At 42.9% G+C, this 24041-nt stretch overlaps 1 protein-coding gene across 8 annotated transcripts in view; it reads left to right on the forward strand.

Annotated features, from left to right (window-relative positions):
- LOC1276484 (BAI1-associated protein 3) overlaps positions 1-24041 on the forward strand; it is a 74115-nt gene that overhangs the window by 12777 nt on the left and 37297 nt on the right. For 5 of the 8 annotated variants that reach the window (XM_061642329.1, XM_061642330.1, XM_061642332.1 and 2 more), the window contains exons 3-7: positions 668-1903; positions 12498-12723; positions 19041-19196; positions 22016-22253; positions 23629-23640. In XM_061642329.1, the coding sequence (XP_061498313.1) occupies positions 1567-1903; positions 12498-12723; positions 19041-19196; positions 22016-22253; positions 23629-23640 (969 nt within the window). In that variant the 5' untranslated portion in view covers positions 668-1566. The remainder of the gene's footprint in view (positions 1-667; positions 1904-12497; positions 12724-19040; positions 19197-22015; positions 22254-23628; positions 23641-24041) is intronic. The other 3 variants (XM_061642334.1, XM_061642335.1, XM_061642336.1) reach the window with 3 other exon arrangements.

The raw sequence follows: 24041 nt of genomic DNA on the forward strand, positions 1-24041 counted from the left end.
AACACTACTGCTCGTCGTCGGTCGGTACATTAGAATGCACAAAAAGCAGCAGAATCGTTCCTATCCATTGGGCGGAAGTAGGAAGCGGTTATACCTCCGAAAAACCACGGCGTGTGGTCTCTTCGGCAAGCTAAAAATGTGGTGTTGATAACTCTGAAGGTTCGTCCGGATACATTCTACCAGCTCGTTGATGACTGCTGTGCTACAACGGCATTTGCGATGCAGTCCGTGGAGAGATGGGGGGAGGGGAAACGAATGCGAGATTTATTTGATTGTATGGAATGCAAATTTGATCTTAATTGAGTTTGCCAAAGATGCTCCCGAAACGCCCCAAAACGATCGTCCCGTATGTAGTGTTTGTGCGTGTGGAGTGAGGTCTAGTACGAGCTCATTTCTAGTTTTCAAAACATATGAGCAACCGCTCACAACGAAACCATCGCCGCGGGTTGCCGCCATTCAGGCGCCCGCCGTTGGCTTTGATTTTAAGTGCTTACCACACGCGCTGGCACTGGCAGCTGTGGTAAAATGGATTTAGGGCACACATACACTCAACAACAACAACGAAATACCGCACTACATAATGCACAGCCTGGCTGCGGGAGTGCGTTAGCCCATATTTGTAGAATAATTTTGACGCTGTTTCTTCTCTTTTTTTATCTTTTTGCAGAAATGTGACTCTACCCCGTGTGTAGCTAAATGTGGATGCTCCGACATTGTCCGAGAGTCGTTCTGGATGGAGAAGCGTACTTGCGTGATGCAATCAATAGCAGCAAAGCGATAAAGCAGCAACACTTTTGTACAACACTACTAGCAAACTAATCAAGCAGCGATCAAGATTTACCAGCTGAAGTTTATTTTTTCTCAAGAAATAGCAACATCAATCGTGAATTTGACTTGAGCGTTACACAGTGTGAGAAGATGAAATGATCGCATTGGAAAACTTACCGATACAGAGCGACTATCCTGTAACACTTCACATACTATGAAACGGTCATCCAGCCTGTGAAGCAGCGTCATTCAACCAGTGACTTTGACACGATCGCACCGAAACACGAAACCAGTACTTCAGCACATTCGCTCGAACACACATTTGCACGTACTGAAGATGAAGCTGTAAATAATAGTAAGCCTTCAGGGCATTCGCTCACGCCCCCCCATCATACACGAACTTCAAGAAGCAGTCTCCAGCATCGAGCAGCTGAACATAAAAAGGCAGCAAAGCGTCAATTTATTTGTTTCCTTCTCAGGAGGTGACGTTAACCATCTCGGTGGGAGAAAACGCCGTTCAAAAGAGTGGAGAACGCCGTCGAGAACAACAAAGCAGCAATAAGAGGTTGGTGGTCCTGCACCGCCTCCCCCCCGCATTGTGTAGCTGATAGATCTTGAGTTGTTGTGCAAGAGCTGCTTAAGTGACGGCCGCCCAGAACAACAACAAAACCTACCGTGTGCTTCCGTGCAAAACCCCCTACCGAGAGAGAGAGGAAGAGTGTGGGTGAGCGAGAGTAGGAGGTGTGAGGAATAAAAAGAGAAATAGTAAACAACAATCACACACACACAGACAAGAAGATGAGTTTCTTCAGCTCGCTACAGCAGTACGTGACGAGTGGAGTGGCCGGGCTGGGGTTAAACCCACGACGGTTTTCCCTTTCGCGCCAGGAATCGGCCGAAGGTTCGTCCGGCCCGTCCGGCGGTCACTCGTCCTCGTCGTCCTCCGTCACCTCACCGTACGGTGGCGTTTCGGGTGGGATGGGACACAGCCCCGGTCCGAGCCCGGGAGGACCGGGTAGCAGCGGCCAGGGCATGGGTGGCAGTACCGGATCCGGTGGCAGCGGTAGTGGAGCGACCGGTGGCGGATCGTCCGGCATGATGGGAGGCACATCGACAGCGGCAGGAACGTCCCTCGGTAAGTGGCACTGATGCCTGAGCTGTACCGTTTTCCTTTTTCATTCAAAATGCGGGAAATGTGGGAACAAAATGTAACACTGCACCCATGAGACGGGACACGGAGAAGACACATTGCACCCGCTCCAAGTCATACTGTCAAGTGGTGGCTTAGGCAAAAGATTACGACCACGTTGCATAGCATTTTGGAAGCGGGGCAGCGAACAGATCCCGCAATTTGACGCGATGTAAAAACGATAGCGGCGAAAGATATTGCATGCTTTCCGCTTCACATGCTCTGCTGCGCTTATTGCGACTGCAATACAAAAATGCACTTACAGCATCCGGTGAAGGGCTCTTTGGCTGTCTTTTTGCTGCCCTGCCTTTCACGTGCAGGCGTGCGGGTTCTAGAGACAGACAGAAAATGAAATGAAACAGGAAGTGTGCATGCTCGGGCGTATGCTTTTAAGGGCAGGACGTGTCTCGGTGGCGATTTGCTTCAGAGCACAACGGCTGCAAAATTAAAGCATTTATGTGTAGGTGAATTTGCATCTGTAGAAGCTATGCAAAATATTTGCAGAAAACGCCTTAAACTATGCAATTTTTAGTACAATGCAAATGTCCGCAAAAGGTGCTTATTAACTGAAGAAAGGATAAGGATGAGAAAGCATGATAAATGCCATTTTGTTGTTCATCTATTTCTTATCAATTATAGATCTTATTAGTGTTTCATTGAAATTTCAAATGATGTCTTCAACAACATTTGAAAATAAATCGTTAAATATTTGCGATTAATTAATCCTCGTTGCATACTTTTAGGCGCTCATGCATATAGAGGATGATGCAAAATTATGTCAGAAGCTTTTCCTTTTGTTCCACCAGGCTAATCGCTTCCAAAAGGAAATTATTCCTCCAGCTATATGACAAGCAGTGCCTTAATATGTATACTGCTTATCAAAGTAGTTAACTCCACTATCTCAAACAGCTTCAGGCAGTGCAGACGACAAACAGACGGCAAACCTAGGTCCTGTCTCTCAACACCTACCGTTCTGCTCAGAATTTTTAATGTACGTTTCCCTTTTGATCTATCCTGCTCATTAATTTTCAATGCTCTTCTATCAGTGGTAGAGTAGGCTATCAAAACTGACGACGTTATCTTTCACTTCCCCAACAACTCACTTCAACAGGACACACACACACACTCTGACGGCTCGATAAAGGTGAAAAATATTAATCATACATTCTGCACTGCCGACGCTTGCATATCCTTAATGTGCTTCGCATCCTCAAGCGCGCAAGGGGACACGAGCATTGCGACGGATTAGATCAGGCATAATGGAGTGGATATGTGCTTTTGCCACCATTGGGGCATGCCTGCACGGCGACCCTGATCCGTCTCCGTCTCGGCCGCGTGTGTCAGCGTGTCGTTCACAACAAAAGCACTTTTGAATATTTCAAAAACTAACTCACCAAAAGCCACCGTCATCCATAAAACATGCCCCAAGTGTGGTGTTGCACATGATGGCGGCCAGGTCGAGGCGGTCGTTTCACGAGCCGCAGGAATAAAACTCGCCCTCGTGCTTTGAATATTTTTGATCTCGTCCCAACAAATGTAGAGGTATAAAACTTGAACAACGATGTAGAGGTATAAAACTAAACTACCCAAATAACACCGTCTGTCGCGAAAGGAAAAAGAGTTGAGACCCACTCCCGAAGGTGAAGTTGTCGTGGCAAAAGAATTATTAATCACCAATAACCTCAAACAGCACGGGACGGCGGGCTGGTGGTTAGCGATGTGCGTTAGAGAGCGGACCAAACGTTGGTTTCAACTGCTATAATCCATGCGGCTGTAACTGTGGGAGGGACAGTTGTGATAGAAACCGTTTTCTTTTACGTTTGTTGAACCCTTGGGAAAATCTAAATTGAATTTGTAGTGTGTGCCCTGTCCATCTTTGAGCCATCGTGAATGGATTGCTACCTTGAGGATTGTGTTGAAGCTGACGTTACTTGATTATTACTATCGTAGAAGTTAGTTTTAATCTCTTTATGGAATATGCTTTGTGTTGGCTGTTATTGATATTGCATGTTGTGTGGAGTTCTTTACATGGCCCATAACAAACAAGATACAATCAAGATTACTGAAGATAGCGTTTATTGCTTAATGATTTGTATTGCCTTTGAAGGCAAATAAAATCACCATAAAACATGCACAGGCAAATTTGGATTTCTTATGCTAAATGTATGTTCCTAGAACTCCCAACAGCAAAGCGAATGAATGCCATGCCAATTTAGCCAGCCCGGTGACCAACATTCATACATAAAACATTAAGCACTCCAAACCAGACGAAATCAAGCTCTACCGGGCTTTATACGCTGTACACCTGTTGGCTGAATCATTCCCAGAGGGACAGGCTGGTACACTGCTATTGTGTTTTTTTATATGTTTTCGCCTCACCAGCTCACCAACATTCTTTTTCGAGAGGGCAGGAAAAATATGCCTCAGTGCCATAGTAATTACCACACCCGCCCGTTATATTATGTTGCCGTGAAATAATGCGCTCTGTTCCGGTGCTCATTTTTACCTTCCACTGCTTCCTCACACCGATCCACGCCCGCTGCTCTGTAATCAAACAATTAGTCCCAACACACCACACGCACGGGAACGTGAAAAATAATAATGAAAAAAAACATGTGCCGCATCCCCCATGCCGGCGTATTGCGGCGAACGAAAAACCGGACGCAAAGAGCTTTAATCACTGCTCAGCTCTCCGGGCGGAGATCGCACGTGAACACCAGTCGACCGGTCCTGTCTGGCGCATGTCCTACGGGTAAATAAATGATGCCCCCGACTGGTCACGAACCTGTTTCACGCGCGTGTCCTTGTGAGCAGTTGTGCATGGTGTTGTGTGCTCTGTGTGTGTGTCCGTCCGGCTTGTATCTCGCTAGCCCGGCGAGAGTGAAACCGGGTGAATGTGGGTCCGTTCAGCATTGCGAGGCTGATTGCAGATGATTTTGGTAAAGCGTTTGGTGCTTGTGTTTGCTTCACTTCACACAGCGTTGTGAACAGGAACAGGTCCGGCGAGGACACATTCCATGTGTCAACACGTATCGACACTGTTGAAATGAGAAATGGTGATGCGAGTGAGTGACAAAGGTGGGCACGGAGAAAGAGGACGAGTCGGGGATAATTGAGAACACTAATTAGGATTCCATGTCTGCAAAACCGGCACAATGTGCAATTGCAACAAGTGATGAATGCACGAGAAAGTGCATACTCGTTTCTCGTGCATTTGTTCTAATCATTTTAACGGAATTGTTGAAATTTCTGGAAAAGGGGGTTGAACTTGTGTTCATTAAATGATATGAAAGCCTCTGTGGTAATGCGTCTTAAGAAAACATACACTATCCCATGGTTGCTTTTTATAAATAATGTTCCTAGAAAAGGATGTTAGACAAAACTTCTCGAGGTACCATGTTGAGCCTATGCCGAAATTCGCTGGAAAATGTAACATTGCTCAAAGCCGCATCGTGGCAAGGGCTAGACACCACGGGCGTCTGTTTTCAACAATGAAACGTGAGTGCTGGGAAAGGGAATTTCTCAACCAACACGTGTACGCACAATAACATGATATAGCGGATTTTCCTAGTACAAGAAACATCTCTACTGGTTCGGACGGAACATATTTTTTTAAATGAAAAGCTAAGACATATCTGGCCTACAAGTGCAAGCTGGTACAACATTGACGCACGAAACAACGTTGTACCGATTCTCGTAATTATGTTTGCCATTTTTCCTGTAACAATTTACATGATTTTCGTACTTGTCGGGTGTTGTATAAATCTGTATTAGTGTGTGTGTGTGTGTGTGTGTAAGCATATCTGATTTTAAATGCAAAAATGTGACACAAGACAGCACAAAAAAAAGGCACAGCGGTTCCATTAAGATATAAATTTCCACCGCAAATATTAACCTATCTTCCACAAATGGGCCATAATTCTATTCCGCCTTCCTTCCCGTTTGCCATTAGCTTCCCATGTGTGGTGCGCGCACGCCGGCAGCGTAGAGAGCAGTGTGGGAAACGGATTCTCAAATCGATTATGTGTTTGCGCGTCCGGGAATCGATTTTGCTTACGTTCGGTCTCGTTCCAGGAGTGCCATTTCCCGGAATGTAGATATAAAAATAAGAGCTAAATATGATGATGCAATCTTTCACTTTGGAATGTTGTTTTGATTGCGCTTCGGATTTGTGCTTATGCAAATCCCATCATGGTTCCAGTACAGCAACAAAAAAAAAAAACACGCATAATCAAACGGCAGTATTTTGTGACATTGCCAACCACCGCACCGCAGGGAAAAGCGTAAGGATTCCCGGAACGCGTTTTCCCTGCCGCTCGGAAGTCGATGTAAATAATCAGATAAACAGGGCATGAATCAAACAAACAACAACGGTCAATTTATGATGCACGATGAGCCCCAAACACCTGCGCAAACAATGATCTGCGCCTGCAAAATGGCTAATAATGTAATGGCCATCGCTCTGCTTTTGCTATTGCGCTGCCGGGTTTGTTTTCCTTCCATTTCGCTACTCTCGATACGTCAACGCAGGTGAAGTGGATATAGAAGCAAAACAAAAACAAATTATCTTCATCTTGAAACTCTCTGCACACGCACCCGGGGGGGGGGGGGGGGGGGGGGGGGGAATAGTAGCTGTACACGTGGGGCAAGAGTTTTGCAGAGAGCAGCAAATGTCAGCAAAAGTCAAAAGTTCTTGCAACGCGACAGTTCCCAGGAAAAGCTGCTATTTGCTAGTAAGAAGAGCTTTTGTATTTTGCTCCCCTCCCTTTTCTGTCAGTCGTTTCGTTTCGTGTCTGTTTCGATCATGAGAAAAGTTCCAATTCCAGGACAACACAACCTGATAAGAACTATCGCGAGTGCACACGCGCTGGCTGCAGTGTTTGGCAGGGTCTATTGCATGCTCTCTTGAAATGAAGAAAATGCTTTCTCAGAATGATGGGTTTTATCTTAGCATTTGCTGCACGAAACTCATTAAATGGAGCAGCAAAACAGGGGCAAACAAGAAAGTGGATTCGAAGAACTGTTACGGCATTTATTATCTGCCAAAAAAGGTTACGTTATTGCTTTTAGAAGCTTTGAAGCTTCTTGTGCTGCACGGATTGTTACACAATTTGTTTTCTCCATTTGACACATTTTGTATTAGTGAGCAGTATTGAATGGGATATAAATTAAATGATACTATATTTGCTATATTTATTTATTTATTTATTTATTTATTTTATAATTCTTGTCCGCCAATGATGATACGACACAAGATATCGTAAATTCTTATTTATTAATGTGGCGCAGAACTTCACTAATACTTGAAATGGATGTATGGAAATCAACTCCTGCATAGAATAGATTAAAACTGCGTGCCATTGCTGATATCGCTTCATTTGCCGCATAATTAGTGTTATGCCTATCTACATACAAAAGGGGCGATGAACGAGGACTAGAGCGAGGAACGTGTATGCTCACTTTGCTTAATAAGCGAGGTCCGTCAATTTCTCCTTTGATCAGTTTGGTCATAAAAATTGTTTTAGCCTTTTCACGGCGCTTCTCGAACGATTCTTTACCTAAGCAATAAGCATCTTGTTAGGGTAGCGTGACACCATTTTTCCATCTAAGCTTTTTAATTGCGAAACGAGTCATTTGTCTTTGCACGATTTCAATTCGTTTGATCCAGCAGTCGGTATGTGGACACTAAGACTGTTAAACAGTGCGTTGATACACAAAGGATCATTGAACTCTTCCGTCATTTTCCGTACTAATCGTAGGGTCCTATTGGATCTGCTAACAACGTCTTCTATGTGTTTTGTAAGAGTTAATTTATGATCTAGTAAGATACCAAGATAGCGAATTGTATCTACACGGTCAATCGTTTGTCCATCTATGTCATAATTATAATAAATAGGTTGTCGGGCACAAGTAAACGAGACAATAGCACACTTATCTATACAAAGGACAAGAACAACTTATCAACATAGTTCCCTTCAAGAGCGATACAACGATTATAACGACCTTCCAATTTTTTGATACCATTTTGGTAGTACTCCTTCGGTTTTGCCTCAAAATAGGCCTCAGTTTCGGCGACCACCTCTTCATTGCAGCCAAATGTTTTCCCTGCGAGCATCCTTTTGAGGTCTGAGAACAAGAAAAAGTCGCTGGGGGCCAGATCTGGAGAATACGGTGGGTGGGGAAGCAATTCGAAGCTCAATTCATGAATTTTTGCCATCGTTCTCAATGACTTGGGGCACGGTGCGTTGTCTTGGTGGAACAACAAAATAACAAAAGTTGCTTGACAAAAGACGCTCTGTCTCACAAACTAATTGACATACAGTCGTCAAATTTTGACACGAATCTTTTGAAGGTTGGTACTATATAAAAATAATATGCATTTAATACTAGCGGTGCCATCTTTGTGTCAGACCGGGGATTTATCAGCCAACCTGTTAAGTAACTGCCGTCAGGTAAAACAAAAGAGACATTATTTACACATATTAAAAACAATAAAAAGGTCAAGGTTGCTACCCTGCAGAACCCCAGATGTGCTTGTAGAGATATCTGAACTAGCTTTCCCAAACTTTACGTTGTAAGTCCTATTGATCAGATATGATCGAAGCCATGACAATAAGTGTGCTTGAAAGTCTAGCCTGTCGAGTTTGGCTATCAGTATATCAATGGATCAATGGATATCAATGTCGAAGGCAGCTTTTAGATTGGTATTACTCGTATAATATTACTCGTACATTCCGAAACAAATTCAATTAGGCATTTGGGATAAAGCCATGCTGCGCATTTGCCATATAGTTTTTTAAAGGTCCTATCAATGTATTGTGATCAATTATTTCAATCAATTTTGCACATGCTGAAAGAGAGGCGACTCCTCTGCAATTACTTGCCTCATTTTTATCACCTTTCTTGAATATAGAGATTAACGAAAATGTTTTCCAGATGTTATATTATATAGTATCTCTGAACGCTACAAAGGTAACGGTTCAACGTTTGTAGCTGTTTTTTTTATCAAAACCACCTCTTTAATACATTTCCGAATGAAGTATTCATGCCAATAGAGCCTTTAAAACACAACCCCAGCCTCTTGACATTAAAATTTTCCCACCAGCAAACTCATGCCAACACATGCGCATAGAAAACAAGTTAAGGATCCTTTAACGAGCATCCGTCCTCTCCGGCCTCACCTTCCATCCTACCCGTAAAAAGTTAGATACACGATAAATTATCATTGCATCTTCCAAACACACATACACACCGTTGCCCCCCGCGAATAGTTCATTGCATCGTGCCCAGAAGTGCTTCAATGATGTTCTTTCGAAAATTGCTTTCAAAAACTCAAAGATGTCTGTTTTCGGGGTGCCCCGGGAATGGGTTGTTTCCCCCACCAACCTTTAACTACTTTGCACTTCCTTCCTTCCGGTTTGTTCGTGACTTTGTGCAGCTGACAAAGGTCGTCAAGTGTGAAGTGCAGCTCCAAAAACGGGAAGTCGGTGAGCAATGGTAGATGCTGTTCTTGCATCATGACCTAAGCAAGTACCCTAGAATGCTCGAGATTCGTAGTATTGAAGTTGTCCGAAATTTATTGCAAAACTGTTACCCTATTGTTGGAGAGACTCGAAAGCAATATTTGAAGAGTGTCACAAGAAATGGGAAATATTTTTTGTTTATAATATTTTCCCACTAAGCAAGAAATATCCCAACGTCCCAAGAGTGGCGACGGGGCTATCATGGCACTTTAAAATTAAAACCCCTCCGCAACTGTACGTGACCGAGATCGGCATCCACAAAATAAAGCAATTTGAAACCCCATGCCCCATGTCATGTAAAGACTTCCGCTTGCAATTGCCGACAGAACAGCAGGCCTCAGTCTCCTAGCTGGTTGTGTTCCTTCCGGGCTTTAGTTCACTCCCGCCCGAGCCTCCACTGGCAGAGCCTCGGACGGACGGATGAAAAACTACTGCACAGCAATTCCAGCTCAATGCATTCGGCATTCGGGTGGTGCATGGATGGGGTGTGTATGTACCTGCACGTGAAGCCTGTTGCCTGATTGCACACATTTATTCATTCAACCCGTCCAGACGTGTGTGTGTGTGTGTGTTTCTGTGTCTATGACGGCAGCCAATGCACAATGGGCAGTTTAGAACAAATTGCGGGATAAAATTATTTTTGCAGAAATCGTTAGTTTTTATCGTTTGTAGTAAAGTATTATGATAGTAAATAACATTTTATTTGTAGTTCGCATCCATACCACCAGGTGGCGCTACATAAAATAGTGTTTTAAGGGATCTTTGCTTAGTTTTATTAATTTTGTGTGTTTTTTTCTTGTATTATTTGTTGCTAATAGTATAAACCATTTTAAAATATACTGTAATGTTCCATAATGAAGATTAAATAAATAATAATAATAATAATATATAAACAAAACATAATAATTTTGAATAAGATAATTTTTTCTGCTTTGTATAGGACAATTGTAGCTAATTCTCGTCACTTTTACTCACAGGTAGTACAAATATTAAAAATTTACATACACAACTTAGGTGGATGCTATTACAAGCTCCTGACGTCTAGTTCACTTTTCTAAAGACATGAATAAAGGCATTTAAATAATTAGATAGAGCAGGTGCATTGAAATAAAGTACTTCCCATATTCGTAATGAAAAGCAGCACATGTTGTTTGTCTTTGAATATTCATCCAATACCTTTCCAAGTACTATACTGCCTTTAGAAGGGGTAATAAAACTAAAAATTCCTTCTTGGTTTTACAACTATCTGAAAAAATCAAAATTGCACGATAGCTACAAACTAAGTATTTACTTCATTTGTAAAGTTAAACCCTGTCTTTGTTTTAGTGCGTGTAGCTACTGATATTGAACTGGTTAACGAATCAGAGGAATACAGCTCATTATACAAATTGTCCTTCTGGATGCATTTTCTTTCTTGCAAAATATGCTTTGTAGCATACTCCCCTCTATCCTTATATTTAGTTTGTCATGAGTTTTGGGAGTTTCTTCTCCCAAAACGCCAATAGATGCTACTGCATTCATAACGTTTTCCTGTTATGCGTATAATTTAAGAATTATTTTCCTTACATCCTTCTATAATCTGCAGTAGGACCAAAAGGTATTTGGTTCTGATTTGCTTCATTATATTTAATAATAAAGTTAGGTTAGATTAGAAATTTACATATTAGATAAGTACATGAGCTGGAACTAAGATACACAGCTTCGTAATTGAAATGAAAGTTAATCAAAAGCACGTAGAATATATTTTTGTAGAATACACGAAATACGCTACACTAGGCACTTATGGAGCCGCCTAGTTAAGCATGTGTCTGTTTTTAGAAAAAGTTGATGTGAAAAAACTTCAATAAAATTCGCGTTCGCAAACTTTCGCAGAATATTTCTTCACAGATTGATAGTATATATATTACACTATGATGTGACATATATGAGACAATGCCACTCTACGCCACTTTTATAATGGCATCAAGTCAAAAGTTAAAATGATGAAAATTTTCAGGAGGTTTCTTCAGTTATTATCGTATATTTTTGCATAAAATTAACTTAGCTCAAAAATTTTCATGTGTTTATAAAGCTGACTAAATATCCTTTATAAAATGTCTAAACTTATCAAAATCGGTTCATATTTGAAAAAGTTACAAAGGTTCAAAGTTTTCCAAAAAAGTGAAAATTTTTCTGCGTTTTTTTTAACAAATCTCGACTTTGAGAGGTGTTTTCTAGAGAACCAGAACAGATACAGAGCTCATATTTGGTATTTTTCTTAGTTTAACCCTTAGTATTAAAACCTATTATTTGGAATTGCGCTATTACAAAGTTGATTTTTTGAATTTCATCCCGGCAAATGCCCATTGTGCAATGGTAGCCGTTCGTACGTCCAGAGGTGGCTCTATTCATTTAGGCACTGCCGCTTTCCCAATCAGGCCGCTTCACTTGACGTTGTATTTTCACCCCTGTTTTCACAGCCCACTGTGCCCGTTGCACCACCACCCAAACCACCCAAGTGGACGGTGCGCATTAGTGTGGCAACATAATTCAATGATTTCATTAGACTACAATAGCACCAAGAGCAGGTGCTGCCTGCCTCTGTCACGAGAGTGCACTTGTGGTGGTGGTGGTGGTGGTGGCCATCACCACCAGAAGCCAAATCACGGCTCACGTCCACTGCAGCCCGGAGAGCATCTTCTTGGGTGCGTGCTCGGCCACTTGAAAACCCTCTCTGTCGAGGATCTAATCGAAAGACGTTTCGAACTCAACCCAGCCACCCCAACCAGCAGCACTTGACTGAAGCGTTGTACGTGTGTACGAGATACTTATCGCTGTGTGTGTGTGTGAAGCTCTTGCTTGAAGCGTTCATATCTTAAAGTGATGTTACAGTGGATCAATGGCAGACGGGGCAAACTAATAGTCTGTCGGCGATCGGGTTGAACCATCGATTTTATCAGATTTCACCCCGGCCCGCTTTCATCAATCCTATTCGCCCTCGCCATCTCACACTCTCTTCCTTACCCTTTTTTCTACAGGATACGGCAAGGTGGCAACACCTTCAACGCTTGCCGCACCGGGCACACCGCCAATACGACGCCAATCGTCGGGCCGCGGGCTGGATGCGCTCGTGCCGCCGCCCCGCCAGGGTTCATTCCGTGGCCGCAGCTCACCGATCAATCCCAACCCACCGGACAAGCCGTCGTTTTCCGTGTGGAAGCGGCGCCCGTCCTGGCCCGAGGTGGAAATTAAGTCGTCGTCCGGGTAAGTTCCTCCACTGCAGTGTGTTACAGTGTGTGCGTGTTTTTGTTTTGTATTTTTGTTTTCTCCATTTTTCCTGATCCAACCTTCCGTTTCGAGCCGGTTCCGGCTCGAGTTGGCACAAGTAAGGGCCCACTGAAGAGGGGTAGGGAGGAAGCGATTTGTTTAGCTCCAATCCTGAGCGGTGTTTTTGTTTCGTATTTATGTCATGAATATCCTTACAAATCCAATTTACTCTCTTTATCTCTCTCGCTCTTTCTCATTCTCCCTCGGCTCAGTGTTACATTGTACGTATTTTTATCGTTTGATTTTTTCTCTCTCTCTCTCTTGCTCCACCTCCATTCCTTCCGGAGAGGTTTAAAAAGCCCGCGGAATCAAAACAACCAACCTTTCTCTCACTCTTACTCACTTTTTCGTGTTGGTAAAATATTTCAAACAGGAAACAACACCCCAAAAAAAACCTACAACCCTGTTTAGTGGTGCCCCGTGGCCATAAATCGATTTGTTCGATTTTCTAAGTAGATTTTGGAATACGCTAAGCGAGCTTAGTGGTAATTTATGGCGGTTACTTATAGGTTCGATTAGTTGCTTAAGATTTCCTGATTGCACTCCAACGCAAGCGGACATTAATTTTGTGCGGGCCTGGGTACGTTCCCTTTTTTTATATACCTAATTGGGCCTAAGTTATGGTCGGCACCCGAACCCCTTGTCGTGCATAATACGCCAGCATAAGCTTTCCCAGTTGACAGGGGGCAGTAAGCTGGCTCACGGGACTTTATTGTGGCTTTATGGTGCTTGGTCGGGCCCCTCCTAGGTTTGGATTGGCAATATTGCGTTCAGCTATTTCGTGAAAGTCATAACAAAGGAATGGTACACTTTGATTAATGGGAATATTGAACGGGAGTAATATTTTATCGTTGATAAAGTGTAAAACGTTTAGCTACTAAAAAGCGGCAAAAAAAAACTTTCAATTTTGAAAATCTAAATCAATAAAGATGATGAATGTGAAGGACTTAGCCAGCATGAATTTTGTCACTGAGTGAGTAGTGCGCAGTTTAAGAAACACAAACTATTCGTACAGCAAGAATTGATTGTATTGTTCATTGTAAAACGTGATTAAATGCTCAATAATCCCAATAGTATTTCTTGAAGCTAAAACCATTGAGATAAAGAGGTATAAAGCACTCTTATGTATGTGTGAACGAATAAAACATTGATGGACTGGACTTGATGTGTTTGTGATTAAAATAAATCCCCAAAAAACTTTTGACAAAAACCAAGCTATACGCGTAATTCGCAAACCACGGCTTTGCATCAGGATGATGAAACATCTCACCGTAAATCTACCCTGTGGCCAATAGCACTTTCGTGGCTGGCGGTGTAAAATTCATTAAACTAATTTCTTTAATCTCCATCTTCGCCGGTTTGCGTCCGTTAATAGATACACCTTCGCCTACCGGCACACAGAGTGTGTGCTGATGGCTGCGTGCACCATTGCCGTGGGCAGTCCGGAAATATTCGGCTCACAAACCAAACGCTTTCCTGCCCGGCTGCAGCATTGAAAGTGAAACCCACAGTACGGTGGGTGGGTGCGAGGGGAAGGAGTCAGGTTTTGCAACGGTTTTCATAATTAGTTTTCACAAACCACAATAAAGGGACCAACAGCAGCAGAGGGTTGGCTGCTACCGCTGACTCACACCCGTGCACAAGCCCCACACCCGTGGGGCAAACACAAGCCGGCGACTGTCCTCCAACCTGGCGTCCCTTCAGTGTGTGTGTGCGTGTGTGAACAGCGCGAGGATAATGTAATAAAAACTGTACCCGGAAACTGTGGGCTCAACGATGGATGTGGGTGTCAGGAGATAAATGAAGCTTTTGGTTTTGTAAACTACCACCGACATAAACTGTAACTTTCGGTGAGGGGAAACAAGACGAGCCTGGAACGAGGAACGTACGCTTAAAATGTTGACAATATATCACAATGGTTCTATTCATGGTACAAAGTTAAGATTGAAGTTAAAGTCAAATCTTCAGTAACCTTTAATACATGGATAAGGCTTCTAATATATAGAACTTTTAAAAACAGTCTTATTAACTAGTAGCGCCATCTGTTGTGAAAAGTGTATGAAGTACTTAACATGTGTCATTTATTTAATGAACGTGACTACTTAAAATCCAGACATGAAGCTCATCCGACGGGACAGTGTTTTTCACCAAGAGGGTCACAAACATCATATAACCCAAAAAACCCCTTTTTCAACCTACATCACTGTAAATGTTAAGCCTCTGCCTGTGTGTGGTAACAGCCTGGCCTGTCATCAACGCTCACCCACCAGAACAACCTCATATATCCCGTATGGTTAATGCTTGTACGTGTCCATGTTCCTCCCCAACACCAACACCCAGGGAGTCCTTTCAATCCCAACCAACCCGCAAACCCCGCTGTAAAGCAGGCTATTTTTTAACCATCAGCCAAAGACAAAGACGTCAGTGAAAGCAGCACACACAGACGAAGTACAACAAAAAAAAAATGAAGCACGTCCAATACCCAGCACAAACAATAAGGAAAACGCTTTCAGCTCGGCTTGGGATTGTTATTTTATAATTGTTTCACAATTACGGTCGAGCTTGTAAGCCACCCGGAGCTGAAGCTGATGGTGCCGGGAAGCGAGTCAGCAGTAATGATTGAGGCGGAAATGGTAGCGGTAAGGATGGGTAGTACTTACCGGTGTATTAGGTAGCCTTTCTCTCCTCCCCCCGTCACCACCGGCGACGCTGAGTCCCCTTTTTGACCGTACCGTAAAACCCTATACCCCCGGCACAAGCTGCTCGCCCGAAGCAGCCCAACCGTAACAAAGAACTAACACAGGGATAATACCGAGAATAATAGCCCGATACACTTTCACAGTATCCGTGACTTTGTGGCGGCGGCGGTGGGAACCTGGGGCATCGGGCAGGCCGTGTAAGTGCCGATCGAAGGGACAGCTTTTCATCAACCCCACGGTCGGTCGGACGGTGCACTTTCCCCCCGGGGAGGGCGTTCCAGTTGCGTTCGAAATCCGTTCGTCGATTCATTTCGTTCCGTTTCGATCCATTTCGTTCCAGTCGATTGTTCGCATTGCTAAATGGGGTGTGCCTTGGATTACAAGGCGGGGAGCGCAACACGGTCGAGTAGGGTGCTGAATAGAAAAAGTGAACAGAAAGGCGTGTGGAAGAGAGGGCATAGGCTTAGGTCTCGTCAATGCATCGTGGTCGTGTGGAACTAACTACAGCCCGTTGGGGCTGTTTTTTGCTCCATTTTTTATGGCGATATAAAAAGTAATTCCCCTTTTCACCTACAGCTTAGTACCAAGCAACGCACAGTCATTGTTTTCATAATATAATTAAGTTTAGATCTTTGTTTTGCCGTTCGCTACCCTGAAACGTAGATTTATTTTATGTCCTTGCCTCACTGCCCCTGACAGTGCACATTCTATTTTCATTCACGGCAACAGAATGTCCGCATGTACATTGATTTTATCAACAAAAAAAGTAGCATGAACGAACCACGTGCTTTCTTAGTAGCGCCAAAAAAAAAGCTCCACCTTTGCCCCGCTGCCCCCTAGAACGCAAGACACGTGGTTTAACCCGCCACGCTTTCAACAAACGGCTGTTTAAACAGTCCTAAGCAAATGCACGCCCCTGCTGAGAGTGAATATTTTATTTATAGAGCCATTCGGCATGTGTTTACTTAAGTGGTTTGAATAATTTACGCTTTACGCTGGAAATAAAACAAACATCTTTGCTGTAACGTTTAATTTTAGTCTGTACGTAAGAGTTTATGGCATACAAACCCTTTCTTACATGATAAAGAGCAACCAGTACCAGTTGTAACAACCGTTGGCAGCACCCGTACGGGCGCTCAGTGGCGGAAGTTAAGTGTATCGTTACCAAAGGCATCGGGCGCTTGTTTCCGACTCTCATCGCTCATGCTATTATCGGAAAGCTTTCCGCTCCAAGTTTGAAGAGCCGATGACGTGTGTGTGTACTCCATTCCCCATTGCTAATGCGCACGATGGTGAATGGACAAAACAAACACACGAACCCTTTTTTGGGGGAATGGTAGTCAATAATGTCTTCCATTTCCTACACATTTCCGTTCCAATTTAACCCCCTGTGGTGGAGTTTGCGAAGGGAAACTCATTCAAGGGTGTGTGTTTGTTGCGGATATTATGAGTCATCGCTTAGTAACAGCCCCATCGGTTGTCTGCTCCTACTGTGGTTGATACCTCAACCAACGTTTACTTGCAGTAACGGTACAATGAGCAACTCTAACAGTGTTGCCTAACTTTTAATATAAATTCCACTAAACAACCGTTCCAATGCAAACAAAATGCTGTCGTTGTTGCAGCTCTTACCTACTTACTGCATGTTTCGTATGTGCAAGCACAACACCTAAATGTGCGCTAAAAGCCCGCCTCACCATAGCATCATAAATTAACTCACCCAAAACCGATAAACTCCTAATGCATTCTCCGGAATCACACCACGCGGCGAAAGTGCACTGTGCCCGTTTTTGGCCCGTTTTGTTGCCACAGTACACTCAGTACACCGCTCGTGGGATGACTCGCGCGGCACAAAATAAAAACAAGCATAACAAGCGCCTGGCAGTATGCAAACAGTAACAAAAAAAAACAAACCGTACCAAACGAACCGCAACATATGCTGCTTTTGTGGACCTTTTAAGAAGGCAGGACATGACGTTTACTGCAAAACCATTCATCAAACATCGTATGTCTGCACGTCTCCCGCGTATGCTCTTTCCCATTCGCTACCCCGCCTTTGCATCGGTTTGCAGTCCATCGATCTTTGTTTCGTGTGTGTGTGTGAATGTATATGTGTGTGTGTGTGTGAATGGTTTGGTATGTTAAGCTCGCTTCGACGAGTCAGTGGCTTTGGCAGCGGGCCAAAACACTTCCGGCGAAAACCTGTTGCCAAGCCCGACCTCGACACCGAACCCGAGTGGGTAATCCGACCGACTTGTGTGGCCACCTGTTGTGCTGTTATAGTCTCGCCCGCTAGCTGTGCCCCCGTCATGACCCCATTCCGGTATGTCGCCCCCCTTTCCATCTACCCCACCGGTCGCGAGAGCTGCTGGTCATTAGGGTGAGCCACCGCCGGTCCGCGGGTACGGAAACATATTGCCCCGTTGGCACAGTCGGGCCCTGGGTAATGAAAACGTTTATTTTCCCATTCCACTTTTCCTCCAACATTCCGGTTTTGTGTGTGTCGCTCTCTCTCTCTCTTTTTTGGCTTAGCTCTATACCGTGCGGAGGCAGGAAACACCGCGCCAGTGCGTCATTTTCGTACACTCATCGACATTTCCAGCCATCGAGCGCACAGACGAACAATTAATTTTGCCGCCATCCATTATCTCGTTCGCGACATGCTGGCAACATTGTTTTCCATTCCTCCTGCATGGCGGGCCATTTCCCTCTTTTTGGTAGGATCCTTCATTAGGGGCTGCATTTGCTCTCCGAGGTAAAGTTGAAGAACAATTGTACAAACATTGCAGATTGTTGGGATTTTGGGGATTTTTTTGGGGGGCTCTCTTATGTAAGCTGGTGGATGATACAGAGTACTAATAACAGGGTAGGCCTTGGGTTTTGTTGTTCACATGTTTTCCACGTGTATTCCATCCTGATGATAAGTCGAAGAATGAAGGTAAATGTGTCAACATCGACAGTAAACAAAACAGAATGTAATGGAATATAATAGAATGGTTAATAATACGCTAAGAACTGGTTTAAAACGGAATTTGTTATTATACCAACACCTACAAAATGCTTCGCTCTATTTGTATTGATTGCTATGTCCACGTCATGTAACTTCCACCAACACTTTCACAGTACATTTCAGGCAGGCAGGCTGTTCATGAAAACTGTAAAATAAAACTAATCTGTGACACCGTTTTTCTTTCTCTCTTTCTCTCTCTCTCTCTCTCTCTCTCTCTCTTTCTTTCTTCTAACCTAATGCTCTTAATTCTCTCCTCGTGAAACTTGTAATCCATTGTGCTGATTTCCCTCTCTCACGTTTTTTTGGCATGTTTTGTTCTGGCTCTCTATCCTGCCTTTATCATCAACACACAAACAAACACACATTGAACCGCCTGTACCATATGCTTATGCGGTTGGTTGACATCCATTTTTAATCGCTAACTTCCGCCATGTTCCTGTCTACACATCAAATTCCTTTTAAAAATCCCCTAAAATAAAAATGACCCACATCCGCATCCAACAAACACACTCACTCACTCACACAATGAATGCGCACGGCTCCAGCTATCCGTCGCGGGCCCCTATGATAATGGTGCAACCGGTGGCGGAAGAATGTTTCTCCTCGCACGGTCCAAACGAGCAAGGAGTGACGGAAATAGTGTATCGCTTCGACAAAATGAACCCACCCTATAATAGTGTCGTGAGTGCGAATAACAATAGGTAACGATTTATGCAAACACTTTCTCCACTTGTACTGTCTGCTGCTACCACTTCTGCTACTATTGCTACTACTACTACTACTACCACTACTACTACTGCAACTGTTGCTAATACTACCACTTATCCACTACTGTTACTATTTCCTCTACCTCTACCGTTGTGCTGACTGTTTACTGCTGCGTGTGCTATCTCTTCCACATTCACAATCTTTCTCTCTCTCTTTCTCTCTCTCTCTCTTCTTCTCAGCCTCTCTGTTTATCTTACCGTGTTGCTACTTTCCCCATTTTCCAATCATGTTTCCTGTACGCAAGCACTTGATGTTCATCAGACACACAGCGGCACACGTACACTAACGTCACTCGTTGTTGAGCTTTCGGAGTTTTGTTTCACATGATGGCCGTTTGTTGGTGTATACTGTTCGTTTGGTTCGTGTTCGTATTTGTCTGTGTGTGTGTGTGTGTGTGTGTGTGAGTGTTTTTGTGTGTGGAGGCGGTGGTCGGTATAGGATGGTGAATTTCGTTGACAGTTCATCTGTGATTTATCGTGGAACAATTTATTTCCATATTATTAATAAACTCGTTAATATTTTTTCAATGTATCATTCACTTTTCTCGATGTTATGGTCAATGTGTACGTCTGAAAAAGTTGATGTTCTTCACATTGTGTTATATTTGATGTATTTTTTTTTTGTTTTTGTCTATTTTCTCTTTTATTTACTCTTATTCCATGTTCTTATTCTCGTCAGTTGACTATTTTCATACTATTTATTTGTCGATCAGTTAAAGATGTTTTTTGTACATATTTTTCTATTTGCTTCTTCATTTTGCTCTTGAGTTAGGTATTGCTACTTGTTACCTTGTATTGATTCTATGTTATCTTTTTCTACTTTTATATGAGTATTTTGTTTCCTGTTATTTTTTATTTTGATTTCACCCTTAATGTTACATTCTACTTCTATTTTCTACTTCTTTTTTCGTACTGTACTTCTTTAATTTATCGATCCTTGTGTAAATAACAATAAATTTTTTATGCATTGCAAAATGGGAAGCATTCCTGCTAATATTTTACCGTTTAGCACTTTGTGGTTGTGGCTGCCCCTGTCACTTTTTATTTCTCCCACCTCGCAAACGAATCGTTCCACGACCACAGTCCTTCTTATTTGATAGGTCTTGAACGATCTTTTGCTTGATGGGACTTATTTTCATAGCAAAACTTTACTTCATAAAATTATATAGACGCACTGGGCCATGGTCATGGTAGATTTACAAAACGGTCGGTGAAACAAGTAAACCCGTCGCCGTTCTCTTTCCCACTGTCATACCGTCGGAAGATTGCCGTCTATTCTAGTTGCCTTCATTGCAAGCACATTTCAGTGTCAGTAAACAAAAAAAACCTCAAAACTACCAGTGCCATTTCACAGTGCCACCGCGGCAATGTTCACTGTTTATGCAAATCTGTATTTAAACCTCGTTTAAGTAGAATCGTACCAAAAATGGCACCACAAAACAGGATTAAAGAAAGCCCGTTTTATCACAGAGAGAGAGAGAGAGAGAGAGAGAGAGAGAGAAATAGAACGAAAGAAAGAATACACCAAAGCAATAAGCGCTCATGAATAGCTAAAGCGCAGAAAATGGACCACGACTAAGACGTGGTCAGAATATTCTACCGTGGCATGGTGCTTCTTATCAAACGTCAGACCAAGTATTAATCCCCATCAGGATATGGAAGGTGAGAGTCCGGAGAAGGGAAGTGGTTGGGAGCAGCTACATTTTTTTTGTTCGCTTCTGTCTTTTGTCTAACTGTGTCCATCTACAGATGTTGTTTTACGTTTGCATGTGCTCTCTCCTGCAGTGTTTGCCACTGCACTGATCTAATCAAGGGCATGTTATGTAATGTTGTTGAGCAAAGACAGAACCACATTTAACCTAGATTTTAATCAAGAGATCAGAAGCGATAGTAGCGACGTGCTAAGGTTATGCAAGATAGTGCGGGACCAGGAGAGCTCATTTGCACAGGGGACGTTAGTTTAATTTTTAACTATGGTTCACCCTCACGCTGGGTAAAACTCAATTAGGAAATTTTACGTAAACGAAGGAATAAAAAGCATTATTTGGGGAGCTGTCTAGATCTTAATTTCGGTTATCTGTAAAATAAGGAAATTATATTCTTCAATCGTTTCGTATTACTTAGATCACACGTTGTTCAATGTTCATTCAAGGATAGTTGGATTCGTTCTGTGGTCAAGACCATCCATGTACACACCTTCACCAGTCCGTATGTTTACACACCAATCTCACCTCCTGCTCAATCACCACAGCCCTTTGCATGTAGCTACAGCTGTTCACTATACCTCACGCAACCTTACCTTAATATCCCTTCCATCGCCTATCCTCGACTAAATTCCCCGCACCCAGGCAAAAAGCTCCCCTTTCTTCCAAGAACTATTCCCGTACCAATTGTGAGCGGGGAAAACTGTGCGATTCCGAATCGATTGCCGATGGTACTGACGATAATGATATTGATGATGATGATGTGGCACCTTTGACTCGATGTGTTGACGCCTTTTTCTTTCGGTATATTCGTTGATGTGTATTGTGCGTGTACAATGGCAAACGGCTGTTTCTGTTTCTGTTTTATCTCCATCCCGTAATAATCGTTCCGCAACCCCACGTTCTATCTCAACCCCCATAGTCCCGCGCCAGCAACGGTTCGGCTGGCTATCAGAAAGTGACAGTGTTCTAGCAGTTGCGTACTAATGTGCTCTTTTCTTCTTTTTTTTGCTCCCCATTTTCTTCTCTCTGCTTTCTGCGCTTACACAGTGTGCAGGAAAATGATGGTTCCTACTTCGAAAGCTTCACTGCCCTGTCGTGGAAGAGCGAAAACCGGCGCATGTCCGCGGTGCGGGCGGTGGAGACGCGGGCCGAAATACTGCCGGAGAATGACAACGACCGGCTGCTGGAGGACGACATCGAGCGGTCGGAGCAGAAGGAGCATCTCTACCTGGACGTGCTGTACGCGATTGCAAATACGGTCGGCGCACCGGCACCGGGCGGACAGGTAGGGTAGGGTTGTGTGTAGGCGGACAGTGGTTCAGGTGGTTTCCAGGAATTGCTGGAGTGACGGGCGTTTGACAGACACACCGACACACAGACACGTACACATTATATTTTTAGAAAAATTGGTTCATGGGTGTGGTTTTATGCGAAACACTTGTGTCTTTTTGGCTATTGCAGGCTTGACGAGTTTTGCACATCGGTGGCACGTTGTGAAGATGCCACTAGATGTGCTGAGTGTGCACACTGTTGTCTATAGCTAGATTCTCTAGAATTTTACCTTTCAACCATTTTTACCGAAACAGCACCTACACTTTTATTGTACCGAAATTTCTTTACTCTTCACCTTGGAAGGCATTGTGTTCTGTACTGGTAGCTGCTCTAACTCTAAGCTCTCTGCAAAAGAGCGCGACATAAATGCACAGCCATTTAAGATTCCCTCAACGAGATTTTCGGACTCTCTAATGAGTATGGTAATGCAAAACAAGCCCTGGCTATCTGTTGTGACCCACATGTTCACAGCGAATCTGCATTCGGATGGTTTTACATATCCAACACACCAATGTAGCACGTTGCCGTACGAACAATCCTACTCACCATCACGTTACACCCTTGTATGTGTCTGTGTTTTTGATTGTTATGTCCCTTGTACCTCCTTTTGTTCAACCCACAATGCTCACATTTACTATGTCCATTTTGTTGTGTTTAGCATTAAAGGGTAAAAAATGCTAAAATTATTTATTGTATTATTTTCTGCTGTATTATTTATTGTATTAGAAAGAGAAAGATTTCTTTTACTGTTTTTTATGTTAAATTGATTTACTAGTTTTATCTCTTCTTTCTTTCATTTCATTTTGTTGTTTTTTCATACTTTCTAAATTTAATAATGATTTACCTATTGTTTCCCAGAACTTTTTGTCCTACACATTATTTCCTCTATTAATATTACACTGTCGCTGTCTCTCTCTCTCTCTCTCTCTCTTCTGTGTACTTCTTTTTCTCTTCAATGTCACACACTAATTTATCTACTATCTGCTCTACTAAACTCTTTCTCTTTCTCTCTATCTTTCGATGCCTTCCCTACCTATCTGCAAACACTCTTAACAACTCTACCGCTCTATCGTCAACTGCACGCACGTATGTTCATGCACCAACCGTCCTGAACGAAATGAAACTAAATAAAAACAATCGCTGTCGTTCGTTGGTTTGTATGGAAACTCTGCTTAAACGCCTCACAAATTGCGAACAATTTGGCTCCCTTCGAAAAACAAAACAAAATCGTCATTTTCCATCCAACAACGGTGCGAACTAAACTGTGCGAACTAAACGTCCTCACCAAACGGCACTGGAACTCTTTAAATAAACACCATCACTTAAAGAAGCGTCTTAAAGTAAATATGATATCCTTCCATATCCTTTAGCTTGTGTGCAATGTGTTTTTTCCGAGTATTTGTTTCGATTGGCATTGCTTTAAAGCTCGTGCAATTTACATATTTCTAGTTCGCAAATCAAAGCATTTAACAAATTATGTATAATATTTGCTTCCAAAAAAGTACAATACGGTTAAAAAATCCTAAAATGTAGTAGATTTGTAGTGAATAGTATTTGAGCTGTAGTTATCTTTGATTCAATTTGTTTCAACACATTTCCATGATATTTACCACCCTGAAAAAAAATATTAATTTCACCCGTCTTCCATCAGTGACATGGTTTCACACTCCTTTGTCCTTCAATATTTCGCCCATCCATCCATGCAAATCGATTAAATGCTATAGACAAAAAAAAAACACAC

This window comes from Anopheles gambiae, chromosome 2 (genome assembly GCF_943734735.2).
Source record: "Anopheles gambiae chromosome 2, idAnoGambNW_F1_1, whole genome shotgun sequence".
NCBI classification, from domain to species: domain Eukaryota; kingdom Metazoa; phylum Arthropoda; class Insecta; order Diptera; family Culicidae; genus Anopheles; species Anopheles gambiae.